Genomic DNA, 13,763 nt, shown 5'->3' on the forward strand with positions numbered 1-13,763 from the left:
GGAACAGGGATGATTAGGTATTTGAAAGAGATCAACAAGCGGGGGAATAAGGTATGATTTTAAATTTTCATACTAGATATAAATATAAATAGAATGTAAGGGGATCTAAGTGATAAGTATCACATTTATCTCGGAAGTTTGTTTTTAAGTAGATAAGTCAAAACAAATTAAAAGGGAAAGATATGTATCTTGTAAAAAAAAATTGTACATATGTAATATATATTCTTGCCTCTTTTACTCAAAAATCGTACATATATGTAATATATATACTTCAATTTTGTTGGATATGTCTTGGATATTCAATCATTTTTTTTTTGTTTGGTAAATTTTTTGTTTTTCTTTGCCAAAATAAGTCGGTCTTTAAGTTAAATTATTTTTTATATAAATTAAATTTTGAAAGCTTTAATGCACTTTTGATCCTCCTGTTTTGAAAAATATGAAATTTGATCCTCTATTTTAAAAACCAACTTTTTATTCTCTATTTTGAAAAACTTGAACTTTTGATCCCCTATTTTAAAAGTCAACTTTTTGATCACGCTATTTTGAAAAACATGAAATTTTGATTCCCCTATTTTGAAAAATATGAACTTTGGTCCCCCTATTTTAAAAGCCAACTTTTTTATCCCCTATTTTGAAAAACCTGAACTTTTGATCCTCTATTTTAAAAGCCAACTTTTTGATCACCATATTTTGAAAAACTTGAACTTTTGATCCCGTATTTTAGATTTTTCTGAATTTTAGTCCCTGAACTCAATTTGGTCAAATTTTTGCAGAAGTATCAAGCTCATTAGTGACGTGGCAGTGTCCATGTTGACAAAACGTTCCCATGTCTTTAATTTTTTTACATCAAATATTTGAAAAGTATTAAACAATAAAATAATTAAATAATTAATAATAATTTAAAAAATTTAACCTCTATGCATATATATAATTAAAAATCCTTAAAAAAAATATATATAATTAAAAATCAGTAAATTATCCAAAAAAAATTAACGATTGAGAACAAAGTCAATGAACGATTGAGAGGAAGCGAACAAAGACGAAGGGTGTTAAAACGAGCGTGATGATTTGTATTTCTGATTTCTTAGGGTTCGTGATTTAGGAACCAGCGTTTGCTTTTCTGACTTCTTTGAGTAATTTACTGATTTTTAGATATATAATAATGTTAAGAGGTTTATTTTTGTTATTATTATATAATGTAAAGAGTGGATTCTATGGTGAGGGCTCTATCTAGAGCTATCCAAATGGGCCGGCCCACCAAGCCCGAATATTTTCCGGGCTTGGGCCTTGAAAATTATAGCCCGAATAGCTTCCAGGATTTTTAGCCCGGCTCGATAAAGCCCGATTAAAATAAGGGTTAGCCCTAATATGCCACGGGCGGCCCGCGAGTCCGAATAAATTATAATAAAAAAATTAAAAATTAAAATAAATATTAATAATTTGTTTTGTATGATTTGAACTTAGTTTCTATTATAAGAGTTTTTTTGCCGCCCTACGAGTTTCTCAAATATCATCCGATACTTAAATAGCGGACGATGTTTTTTTCCTCAAATTTCTCATTTTTACTACTTAAGTCGCGGATGAGTAAAAATAGGGCACCCGAGAAACTCGTCGGTAGCGGTTAAATAAAAATAAGGCACGCGAGAAACTTGTACGTAGCGGATGAGTAAAAATAGAGCGCGCGAGAAACTCATAAGTAGCGGATGACTAAAGTAGGGCACGCGAGAAAGTTGTAGGTAACGGATGAGTAAAAATACGCTCGAGAAACTCGTAAGTAGCGAGTGAGTAAAAATAGGGCGCGCGAGAAACTTTTAGATCGGATGAGTAAAAATACGGCGCGTGGGAACTATTTTATATATATATAATATAATATAAGTAGCGGATGAGTAAAAACATGACACGCGAGAATTATTGATCTTATTTAATATTTATAATGTTAAGTTTGAGCACCAAAAGTAAAATAAAAAATAAATCGGGCTAACCGGAAAGCCCTACATCCCGTACCGGACTAGGCTCGGGTACTAATTTTGGTAGCCCGTTTTTTATCCGGACTTTTTACCCCAGCCCGACGGAGCCCCAAACTCGACCGGGCCGGTCTGAAATTGGTCAGGCCGCCCGTTTTAACAACTTTAGCTCTATCGAGTCTCTCACCGATGTACCACTTAAATTCACTGTTAGATTCAATAAACCTACATGATCTCATAATTCATGACCTCACTGCATCCAATTTCTTTCCCCTCTCTCTTGGTCCGGATTTAGTAGAAATAAAGTGAAAACACACACACATATATATATATATATGGGGGCTGCTAATTTAGACCCAGTTGGGTCTAAATTAGCAAGGTGCACCTTTTGAGTTGGACAAAAATACCCATTTTTTAATTTTTTGGAAGAATAGAGCAACAGGGGTATTTCTGTAATTTTCTGCAATTTTACACGCGCCCCCCACTTCTTTTTCCCCCCCCAGGACACGTGTCACGCGATTATAGGACAAAATTCACGCGCGTGCACCACACGCGCCGACGGCCGCGCGTGGGTGGAAGGATGGGAGGAGAGAGAAACTTTGCTTTTGAAAAAGGCAGCCACGTGTCACGCTATTATTGGGTCTGCGTGATTTTTTTCATTTTATACTTTAAACTCGATTATTTCGTCGTAAATTAATTTTTTATTTTTTATTTTTTATACCAAAATTCATAATTTTTTTTTCTCTACAAATAGAGACTTGGTTCGTTTGATTTGGACACCGAAAAAAAAACGCAATTTTTCACTACTTTAAACTCGATTATTTCGTCGTAAATTAATTTTTTATTTTTTATTTTTTATACCAAAATTCATAATTTTTTTTCTCTACAAATAGAGACTTGGTTCGTTTGATTTGGAGACAGAAAAAAAAAACCCAATTTTTCACTACCTTAATCTCATCAAATAACTAATAATCAACTTACTGAAACCATTTTACCAGGAAAATGGTTTCAGATTACAACTCTCTGAAACCATTCTACCAGATAAATGGTTTCAGAAGCAAACACAATTAATAAATTACTCACTGAAACCATTCTACCAGTAAAATGGTTTCAGAATACAACTATGTGCAACCATTCTACAAGCTAAATGGTTTCAGAAGCAAATAACTAATAATCAACTTACTGAAACCATTCTACCAGCAAAATGGTTTCAGATTACAACTCTCTGAAACCATTGTACCAGATAAATGGTTTCAGAAGCAAACACAATTAATAAATTACTCACTGAAACCATTCTACCAGTAAAATGGTTTCAGAATACAACTATGTGCAACCATTCTACAAGCTAAATGGTTTCAGAAGCAAATAACTAATAATCAACTTACTGAAACCATTCTACCAGCAAAATGGTTTCATATTACAACTCTCTGAAACCATTCTACCAGATAAATGGTTTCAGAAGCAAACACAATTAATAAATTACTCACTGAAACCATTCTACCAGTAAAATGGTTTCAGAATACAACTATGTGCAACCATTCTACAAGCTAAATGGTTTCAGAAGCAAATAACTAGTAATCAACTTACTGAAACCATTCTACCAGCAAAATGGTTTCAGATTACAACTCTCTGAAACCATTCTACCATATAAATGGTTTCAGAAGGATTTCGGTGTCCAAATCAAACGAACCAAGTCTCTATTTGTAGGAAAAAAAATTATGAATTTTGGTATAAAAAATAAAAAATAAAAAATTAATTTACGACGAAATAATCGAGTTTAAAGTAGTGAAAAATTGCGTTTTTTTTTTCGGTGTCCAAATCAAACGAACCAAGTCTCTATTTGTAGAGAAAAAAAAATTATGAATTTTGGTATAAAAAATAAAAAATAAAAAATAAAAAATTAATTTACGATGAAATAATCGAGTTTAAAGTATAAAATGAAAAAAATCACGCAGACCCATTCATATGCTGACACGTGGCTGCCTTTTTCAAAAGCAAAATTTTCTCTCTCCAGCTTATAATCTAGTGTGTCGCAGACAGGATGATCTGATAGATCAGGATGATCTGGGCTGTCGGATTGATCAGACAGTCTTAATGAGATCACATCTTGGCTGTCTGATGGAAATCAACGGTCTGTAACCATGGTCCTTCCGTACGCGCGCGACACTGGATCCACGTCTATTAATTGTTTAAGAAGGTGGGGCGCGTGTTGTTATTTTTTTTTTTTTATGTAAAATTACAGAAATGCCCCTGTTGCTCTATTCTTTCAAAAATTAAAAGAATGGGTATTTTGGTCCAATTGAAAAGGTGCACCTTGCTAACTTAGACCTAACTAGGGTCTAAGTTAGAAAACCCCTATATATATATATATATATATATCCCATCCTCCTTCCAACTCGATTAAACATGCATGGCAGAATACTTTCTTCGTTTTTTTAGAGTAAAGTGATAAGTTTAAAGAATATATTGAATTTCATACTTTTCTCAAATCAAAGAATAAGGGATGAGTTAAACAAAATATTTGGCATATGGAATAATCAATTTTAACACCTAATTTGACTTCCTGCGTTTCAAGCTAAAAGTTATCTATAATCTATAACATAATATATAAAGGCAAAACATTATTTTGGTGTAGCTTATTTTTCTTCCAAAATTACCCTTCACAACAAATCTATAACTTCCCTTCAATTTTTTTTTTTATCGTTGGTCTAACATAGTACACTAACAAGGGACATCAATTTCACAGTGCACTAATAGGAGATCCATTTAAAATTTTTAAAAAATCTATTGGCATGAAACAAATATCTTTTACGCGTAATTGTAAAAACTAATTTATAGATAAATCAGTCAGATTGATTAAGGTTTGATATAATATATATGTTTTGACTTAACTCAAAATTTATAAAATTTGATTAACAAATTTAACCAAAACCGAACCAAAGTGAAAACCGTTCCTTAAATACCTGTTTAGATGAAAGAAGAAAAAAAAATCAAAATCAAATAATGAACTTAAACTAAATTTGAGTCTAAATTTATTCTTTAATTACTGTATTTTTCATTATTTCTACTTTATTTCCTTCCCACTAAATAGACTCTCACTAACCATCCAAAAAAATCCAGCTTGCGTGGTTTAGAAGTTAGTGATTTTCACATCCAAAGTTGCATCACAATTAGGATCACTAATTAACTATTCAAACCCAAAAAGTGCATCATCCTTTCTCAAATATCCACAAACTTATCAATCAAAATATCAAGAACACAAAATCCAATTAAAAAATCACAATTTCTCATCAACTAAATATCTCACAAACTTTATCTCATTGCCACGTATGTTAGACCCCACGTGTTATCCACTCCACTTTTCACCTCAACAAAACCTTGTACCCTTTCATTAAAATTTCAGTATCTTAAAACAAAAAATATCCTCAAAAGTCAAAAATTTGCCTCTTTAAAATCTTAGATTTTTTTATGTTTTTTACTATAAAAAGATCATTTTTTCTTTAACCCTTTTTGTTTTTATTCCTCAATTTATCCGAAAATTTAGTCTTCTGGCTGGATTTTTTATATCAAAAAAGAAACTTTTTATGTGACCCTTTTGAATTTTCTCTATCATATGCACCGATTTCTCATGATTGTGATTAATTTCTATATAGATTTGATAAAATTTTCTTTTTAAGTAAAAGGGTTTTTTTATAGTTTAAAATTCATCATTTTTCTCATTTCAATCCTTAAAGAACTTTGTGTGAAGTGATCAAGAACATGGGATCAAGTGTTTCTCCGAATCTTGAATGTTGGAAACTAAGAACTCTTTGTTCTTTTCCCTCTGATTCATGGAAATCACCACGTTCTGTTTCATCTCTGCCATTGAAACATATCACTCACAAGAACAAAATCTTGAGGGGTAAAAGGGTAAATCGTGCTTGTTCTTGTTCTGCTTCTCTTTTTGATGATTTCCATTTTCTTAATGATGAAAAAAGAAGAGAAATTTTGGAACCTTCTTTTCTTGGTATTCAGCCAGAACCACCTAGTTGGCCAGAGAGAGAAGAGATTTTGAGATTAAGTTTTGAAAGAAAAGTGAAAAGTGTTGGAATTCCTTTATCTATTAGGATGATTAAGAAGAAGTTACAATTAGAAGAAGGTTTTAAAAATGAAGTAAATGAATTGAATAATTGTTCTGTTAAGAAAAGTTTTTCATCTTTATTGTTTATGCTTCATGAGCTTCAAAATCATGCTTTGGAAACAAGAGAATCAATTTGTGGTGAAGATTTGAAAAGTGTTATGGTTAAGTTAAATAGAGAAATGGATGATTCATTTGTTTGGTTGTTTCAACAAGTTTTTAGTGAAACACCAACACTTATGATTGATGTTATGGTTTTCCTAAGTAACTTTTCTGTGTTTTCTATGAGTCACAACAACACTGCTAAAGATGTTACTAATTCATCGATGATGAACGAAGTTCTACACGGTGTTATTGTTCAAGATGAGTGTGTGAAGGATGAGTTGACAGAAGAGGAAGAAAAGTTATGGAATTTTATGTTGGAGGAAGCATCAAAGATGCAAAAAGTGTTGAGGGGTGAGGATTTGGACTATGAAACAATGATGAAGCTTGTGTCTCAAGTTTCTGTGGAGATTGAAGGGGATCAATATGAGGAATATGAGAAAACTGATGCTTATTACAAAAAGCATATAAGTCTCACACCTTATAATTCACTTCTTCTGTCTAACTATGCACAGTTTCTCTTCCTTGTCATGAAGGACAATGATGGGTGAGTTTTCAAAATCTAATTTTGTAATACTATTTGTTAGCATTGATTGATGATGTGTCATTGTTTCAAATCATAGTTGTGTTTATGCTATGAATCTTTATAATACAAGAAATTTTGGTCTAAATAGTAGTTGCAATGTCGTTGCAGAGACCTCAAAAGCATTTATGTTGTGGACCGCAGTTTAAAACCATGTGTTGCATTAAGAGAAGAATGCATCTAAAAAAGAATCATATGCTTGTTTATTCTCTTTATGCAATGAAAGGGTTGATTAGATTTTGATTTGTTTTGAAGCTTAAATAAGTAATTTTGAGTACATTTGTTTTGGTCTAAGCTAAAGTATATATATTGAAGTGACATTTTTCAGTGTTGAAAAAAAATATGAGTAAGAAAAAAAATGCTAATGTACTACGTTTGTTGTCCTTATTGGAGAATGTTTTATTATATCATCATTATGCATGTATGGTACAAAAGGATTTGAGTCGTGTGCGGTCACAACTTTGTGATTGCACATAGTCAGCCACATTTGGACCATCTGTATTGAAATCTGAATAGTCCAGATGTGGCTAACTACGAACACTAACACACTTCATACATTCCAAATCTCGAACAATAGTGTGATTGGCTAGTTTCGAATGAGTCTCTTCAAAATACTCTAGCTCTTACTTCAGTACTAATTTAATTTCTCTATTTTGTGCATTTGATATGAAACAGTGCTGAAGAATACTACAAACAATCAGTGGTAGTGGATTCACCAGAGGGTGAAGCATATTGTAGATATGCTGATTTCTTGTGGTGGATAAGAAAAGATACTTGGGCAGCAGAACTAAGGTATCTACAAGCATTGGAAGCAGATCCTGGAAACACTTTTTATTTATCAAAGTATGCTAGTTTCCTTTGGAACACTGGTGGTGGACAACAAGAGAATAGTACTAGCTTTCCTATAGAAGAATTAGATAACTTACAAATATGATAATAATTGTCCATATCATCCATCTATATATCCCACTTTACTATATGTTGTTTTTCTTCATATTTTTGTTTTATTTAATGGAAATTTTCAATTTTGCTAGCTTTTTTTTTTCCATTGCTCATATATATAAAAAAAAAAATAAATAAATAAAAAAACAAGTAAAGTTTTTGGGGCATTCCGAGAATTGAACTCGGGACCTCTCGCACCCTAAGCGAGAATCATACCACTAGACCAAATGCCCAACAAGTATACATAATTTGTTTATAGAACACCATTTACCTGTTACAAACACCGGGTTTTCAAAAAAATGATGATTAAATCGCGAATTCGGATAATTTAGTTTGTGAGGATTGTTTTGTTGGTAGAGTGTGAAAGTATAACAACTTAATTAAGGTTATATAGTTTTCATATGATAAAATTAAGGAAGATAAAAATTGTTTTGTCAAAAGAGCATACTTTCCTCAGCTAATTTTCAGTTTTTCATCAAAGACCACATGAAAATTATATTTTCTAAATGATATCACTAGAGATGAAATCATTGGGTTAGTTCATTGTGGAACACAAGGCCAGATTGCAGATGTGATGACCAAGTTGTTAAAAAGATTTTCTTTTTTAATAGATAGATGAAATGACAATAATCATTGAAAACTCGCATAACTGAAAGAGTCAGAGTTTAAACTCAACATGTCACAACGTCTCATCTAACAATTCTGACATTTTTTTCGGTTGAACTAGGATTTGTGGACTAGGTTGCTGAAGTTTGACTCTATGGACAAACATGTGCAACATAGAGTTGTTAACTGTCAACTACTCATGTCATGAAAACCAACTACATTGCAGTTTGAAGAAATTGATTCTGATTTGGTTTACCTGTTCAACATTTCATCACTCTGTTACTTCTACACACAAGATGAAGTACAAATACTAAAAGTTTAATATCATTCAATATTTTCTACAAACAAATTATTCTCTGAGATGAGACAAAAAGCACCCTTACCTAGGATGCTAACTTGCATTACAAGTCAATATTACAAGAAATCAACCTAGGGAACTTGCTAGATTAGGGCCAAAAAGCAAGAATTCTGTATAAGGTTCAATATCATACAGCTATATCACTAACGTGGTAACTCAACTATAGCTACTAAACACTAATTGACAACAGTGGAATTTCTAAAAATGTAAAGAAAATTACAATCTACCAATCACCAAAACCAAAGATTGCGACTATCAACGGCCTTCACTGAAGTATATTCCAAGGGCATCCGCCCATACACAGAAGTAAATATGTTGACACACTCCGATCTTCGTTCGCTATGACCTCCCAAACTACTAATTCCAGTTGATCCGATCTCAAATATTTTACCTGTAACAAAGACAAAAATCCATCAAGTTAACATCATATACATGTATCTTCTCTGTATATGTGGCGACGTATATCATCATTTAAAACCAACTAGAGCAATGTTCAACATAAAACCAAGCATTAGCATGGAACTTCACAATCAACTGCTTAAGATTATAAAAAGCCTAACGTGGAGAGAAAATGTACACAACTTGTCACAAACTAGCACGGTCATTAGTTTCAAAAATAAGTCTCATGATGAAACACAAACGAAATCAAGATAACTGTAAACATATTATGATGAATATATAGATAGGCGTCATTGCACAGAAAGGAACAAAAGAAACAATAGTGGAACTTCCTTAATACTAAGATAAACATATATATGGTTTATTTGGTTGAAAATTATTTCAATCTCAGTTTTACATGAGTTAGCACATTGTTGTATCACTTGCATCAATATACAAGGTGTAATAAAGGACGAGGATTCACGGACTGAAAATCTGAATAGTAGCTGCTTCCTTTTGCTACTGCTATTACTTATATGTATGATTTTTTTTTTTTTGAAGACATACTTATATGTATGTTAACATCATAACAAACACCATCTTGTCCAAGAGGGAGATGAAGGAAGAATTGCATCTAAATGAACACAACAAACGACAACTACTTCTAGCAGTCAATAAGAAGAGTGCGAAAATATGGTTTGTTTCATGTTTCTTTAGAGTTTGGACCATTCTAAGCATAAATCATTCATTGGCTCCCCAACCACAAACCAATCGTACAAATGTCAGAAAAATGAAAAGATAAAATTCATTCAATTCCTGAGCAATTGTTATAAGATACGGCATTTTTAAATTACCTTTAACCCATATGGGGGGCGCACCAGTTGCATTTGCGACAAGAAAAGACATTGCAATATCTTCACAATTCCTGGTAAATCAATTAAATTATTGAGAAAATAACAAAATAGTTGGAACTAAAGTTTGACAGATTGAAGTGTGTTAAAAATAAAGGCCGTCGGTAGGAGTCTAGTTCAGATGAAAACCTGTTCTTAGTTACAAATTCTCTAATTGACGATGGCATCTCATTTGTGTAGAGAGCGAAATACTTTTTGTGAAAGAATGCTGCCTTCGAGAGCACCATACTATATGTACCCGTCCACCACACAGACCACCATCCACCATATCTAAATTTGTTGTCGTCACCGTTCTGAAAGAACATTGAATAATTTGAAAAATCAGCCTTACAAGTTTTTTGATATTTTTCCTCTCTCTGAACTAAACATGGGAAAAGTGATAAACCAAATCTAAAGGACGTCAATCATAAGTTCAAATCAGGTTTAAAGATGCATCAAACATAAGTAGCAGCTTCTTGAAGGATAGATTAAAGAGATGAAATTCTTTTTTCTGTGACAAAATGAAGTTCTTGTTAGCGCAGGCACGAGGTACGGGACCCCAGATTACACGTGTGAAATACAAAATGTGCTATTTTTTATGTTTTATGGAAGTAAGGATTCATGCTCAAATTTGAAATGGATCTGCATATGTTTCACAAAAAGTATGTTTTCTATGTTTTGCAAAACTACATCTTGAAAGGTGAATGCTATAACGAATTGAGGCCAAATATTGCAGTGCAAACAAAAAACAGGAAATGATGCATGAAGACTATCATAAAAAATAAATTGACTTGCTTGAAGCTTAATTAGTCATTTGTTTTATCTCATGTTTGAGCTCCAAAAGCAATGGCATAAAAGATATATTTCGCGACCAAATTATCAAGGATAATGCACAATCATCTAGTAAAAAAATAGATAAAAAACATACATACCAAAGAATCCACCCAATGGACACGAGGTACAAATCCCACCATTGCATCAGGTGCACTTTGCCAAACATCAAATGCAAATTCCACTGAAGAGCAAGGAAATATGACATCATCGTCAATAGAAAAGACGGCATCAGTCTCCAAATCTTTAATTTCTTTAAATCTATTGTTCAAACTGTCTTCCTGGTTGATATCAAACCTCAACTTCGCATAACGTCCATCTCTAGACTTGGACTTTACAACTTGGTGCAGATATTTTAGAAGACTTTCTGAAGGAGGATTAGGTTCACTCCACACAATATGTACCGATTCAAGTCGAGGACAAGATGAATAATGTTTGATGGACTGCTTTAACAGATCATATCTCTTCCAAGTGTTCATTACAATAGAATATCCTTTCCTGTAAACAGAATGAAACAACAATTAGTTCTCTGGTGTTATCTGCAACAAACTCTCCGAATTTAAAAGTCAACCCCAGATTTTGTTTTCTCTTTTTATCCAATTTGGTAAGTTGACTTTGGCAGCTCATCAAAGTGGTGATGACTCAGACAACATTAAGTGTTTGTTTGAATTCATGGTTCAGAGGGTCAAAACTTATTGCCTTCTCTCAAACGTTACTTTAGTAAAAAAAAAAATGTTTAGTTATTTTGAATCAATATTGCTTCTGTCTCTAAACACAAGTCTAACTAGAATAGATAAAGAACTAGCTCTTAGGTTGACAAATTAATACTAACATTTTATATTGAACATTGCTTCAGAGTAAAAATAGTTCAAACTCAAATTTGACCAAATCAAGCTCATAAAAAATCATGTTAGTCGACTCGAACGCTCACCAAAACACACACACACTAAACCATCACTCAAATACATAATTACCGACCCGAATACCAGTATACAAACATAATAATCACTGAACAACACCACCAAAACATATTCAACTTCCAGTATACAAATATGAACAAAAGTAACATCAGAAACACATCCCCAAATATCAATATCCAATCTGCCTCTAAATAATATTAATCACCTTAGCCTACATTTGGTATCACAGTCGGTAAGTCAGAATCACGGTGACCCACCTTGATTTTTTAAAAGTTACACTTTGTAGCTTCTGCAAAATCACGGTGGATTTCCGTGATTATGACATACTCACCATACTTGATCCCAAACCTACACTAAAATGAACTTAGCAATAACCTTAAAATCAAAGCAATAAAACCCTATTATATCCCTTTCTATTTATATTTCCTATGCAAAAGAAACAAAAAAGACAACAAATAAAAACCAAACAGAATCTTAGTTCCAAACACATATATAGAAATTCCATAAAAAAACTGAAACTTTGTATCTTTCCAAAAAAACATTTCCTACCAAAAAAACTAACCGATCTCAATCATTACAATAAAATCATGTTACCCTAAAATAGAAACTACAAAAAAAAAAAAAAACAAGTTAGAATTAATATTAATCATTAATTAAGTGATTAATTATTAATTGCCATTAAATTAAACTCACCTTGAATCAGAGAAACGGCGAAGAGGAGTTTGATTATTATTATTATTCCATAGTAACAAACTTGAACCGGTTGTTGAAAACGCGAGAAGAGTTAACGCAACGCAACAAAATAACAGAAGCTTGATCTTCACTGATTTAACGGTGGAGATCGCAAATAAACGAAACCGTTGTTCAATCCGACGGTTCAACCAACAGCTCCCTCTCATCACCGCCGTTAATGACACCGAATCTATAAAAAAAACCAAACCCGGTGATGAATCTTTCTTATTCGAACCGGTTCGGTTCGGTTTAGTTTGGTTTAGTGACGAATCAGAATCAAAATAAACTCCATTTTTGGAGCTTCGGAATTAGGCTCGGTGAAGACGAAGCAGAAAGAGGATTGGTTTTTGACTGGTTAGGTTCCGACAACGCAACGATTAAGAAGGAAAATATGAATCAGGTGTTGGATGACACGTGGAGGGGTTAATTGACGTTTGATGATGATTGGATCGGAAATTGAGAAACGAGGAAGATCTTGTTGTGGTGTGAGAAGAAGAACGGTAATGTTTTGTTTCAGTGTTTCACTGGTTTTGGTTGTTACACCGGTATATGAATGGAATCAAATTAATGCTGTTGAATGAAATTTTGTTTTTCTGTTTTTATAGTGTGTTTGGAATGAAGAAAACGAAAGGAGAAGAAAAGAAAATAAATATAGTAGGATTTATTTGTTAAATTGATTGTTGAATTGAAGGGATTGGGTGAGACAAATTATGTTTGTCATTTACTTGGGTATAAATCTTCATCACGTTACTTTGAAGTGTGTGCAATCAAGATCTAGTCTATCTTTAAATAAGATAAGATGTATTTAATTTAATTTAATTTAATTTATCTATTTATTTAAGGAAAATGCTAAACAGTGTCCCGGGGCACTGCTTAAACATCTTAAAATAGAAATTCTGTCTCGAAATGCGTGCATTCAATGCCTCAAAAGTACAAAAAGTTGTCTTTTCAATATAAATTTTATTTTTCATTTTATTTTTAGGTATGCTTAACAAGTGCCCCGGGGGCACTGTTTAGCATGACCCTTTATTTAATACTCCCTCCGACCTTAATTATAAGTAAATGTCACTTTTTAGATACATTGAATAACTAATGTATCTAGGCCACTTTCAATAATGCCGAAGGGAGTATACAATAAGAATTTCAATAATGTCGCGATCGGAAGGAGGCTGGAACCACTTGATGCCAGAACTGACCCCAAACCAAATTAAACTATGGTGAAAAAAAAATGAATTTCAATAATGTCACTAGTTAGTCTAATTAAATAAATTTGTACACCTCCAATTTTAAATATGAGTTAAAAAAATATAGGTTTGGAAGGGTTCAATTCGATATTTTAT

At 32.6% G+C, this 13,763-nt stretch overlaps 3 protein-coding genes and 1 non-coding gene across 4 annotated transcripts in view; 2 read left to right on the forward strand and 2 right to left on the reverse strand.

Moving 5' to 3' along the window:
- The window catches only part of LOC123920960 (immediate early response 3-interacting protein 1-like), an 85,280-nt gene that overhangs the window by 51,342 nt on the left and 20,175 nt on the right, over positions 1-13,763 (forward strand). The window lies entirely within an intron of this gene.
- LOC123920952 lies at positions 5,366-7,799 on the forward strand. Its single transcript, XM_045973313.1, has 2 exons — positions 5,366-6,730; positions 7,442-7,799. The coding sequence occupies exons 1-2, from the start codon at positions 5,724-5,726 to the stop codon at positions 7,698-7,700; spliced, it is 1,266 nt and encodes a 421-aa protein (XP_045829269.1). The 5' UTR covers positions 5,366-5,723; the 3' UTR covers positions 7,701-7,799.
- Positions 7,870-7,941, reverse strand: TRNAP-AGG. The gene has a single exon. It is a non-coding gene; the product is annotated as a tRNA-Pro (tRNA).
- On the reverse strand, positions 8,612-13,184 carry LOC123920954 (glycosylinositol phosphorylceramide mannosyl transferase 1-like). The gene is made up of 5 exons (XM_045973316.1): positions 12,385-13,184; positions 10,873-11,269; positions 10,091-10,254; positions 9,905-9,975; positions 8,612-9,063 (listed from the first exon to the last, which is right to left on the reverse strand). Exons 1-5 carry the CDS (start codon positions 12,588-12,590, stop codon positions 8,903-8,905), a joined length of 999 nt encoding a protein of 332 aa, XP_045829272.1. The 5' UTR covers positions 12,591-13,184; the 3' UTR covers positions 8,612-8,902.

The sequence above is a fragment of the Trifolium pratense genome, linkage group LG4 (genome assembly GCF_020283565.1).
Source record: "Trifolium pratense cultivar HEN17-A07 linkage group LG4, ARS_RC_1.1, whole genome shotgun sequence".
NCBI classification, from domain to species: domain Eukaryota; kingdom Viridiplantae; phylum Streptophyta; class Magnoliopsida; order Fabales; family Fabaceae; genus Trifolium; species Trifolium pratense.

What these genes read in the sequence shown, in the direction of transcription:
- LOC123920954 (XM_045973316.1), bottom strand. Translation starts at nt 12,590, where the DNA reads ATGAGAGGGAGCTGTTGGTTGAACCGTCGGATTGAACAACGGTTTCGT. An exon ending in GAATTTGTAACTAAGAACAG is followed by an intron (nt 9,976 to 10,090) that starts GTTTTCATCTGA and finishes TTGATTTACCAG; the next exon opens with GAATTGTGAAGATATTGCAA. An exon ending in GCCCCCCATATGGGTTAAAG is followed by an intron (nt 9,064 to 9,904) that starts GTAATTTAAAAA and finishes TCTTTGTTACAG; the next exon opens with GTAAAATATTTGAGATCGGA.
- LOC123920952 (XM_045973313.1), top strand. Translation starts at nt 5,724, where the DNA reads ATGGGATCAAGTGTTTCTCCGAATCTTGAATGTTGGAAACTAAGAACT. An exon ending in GTCATGAAGGACAATGATGG is followed by an intron (nt 6,731 to 7,441) that starts GTGAGTTTTCAA and finishes GATATGAAACAG; the next exon opens with TGCTGAAGAATACTACAAAC.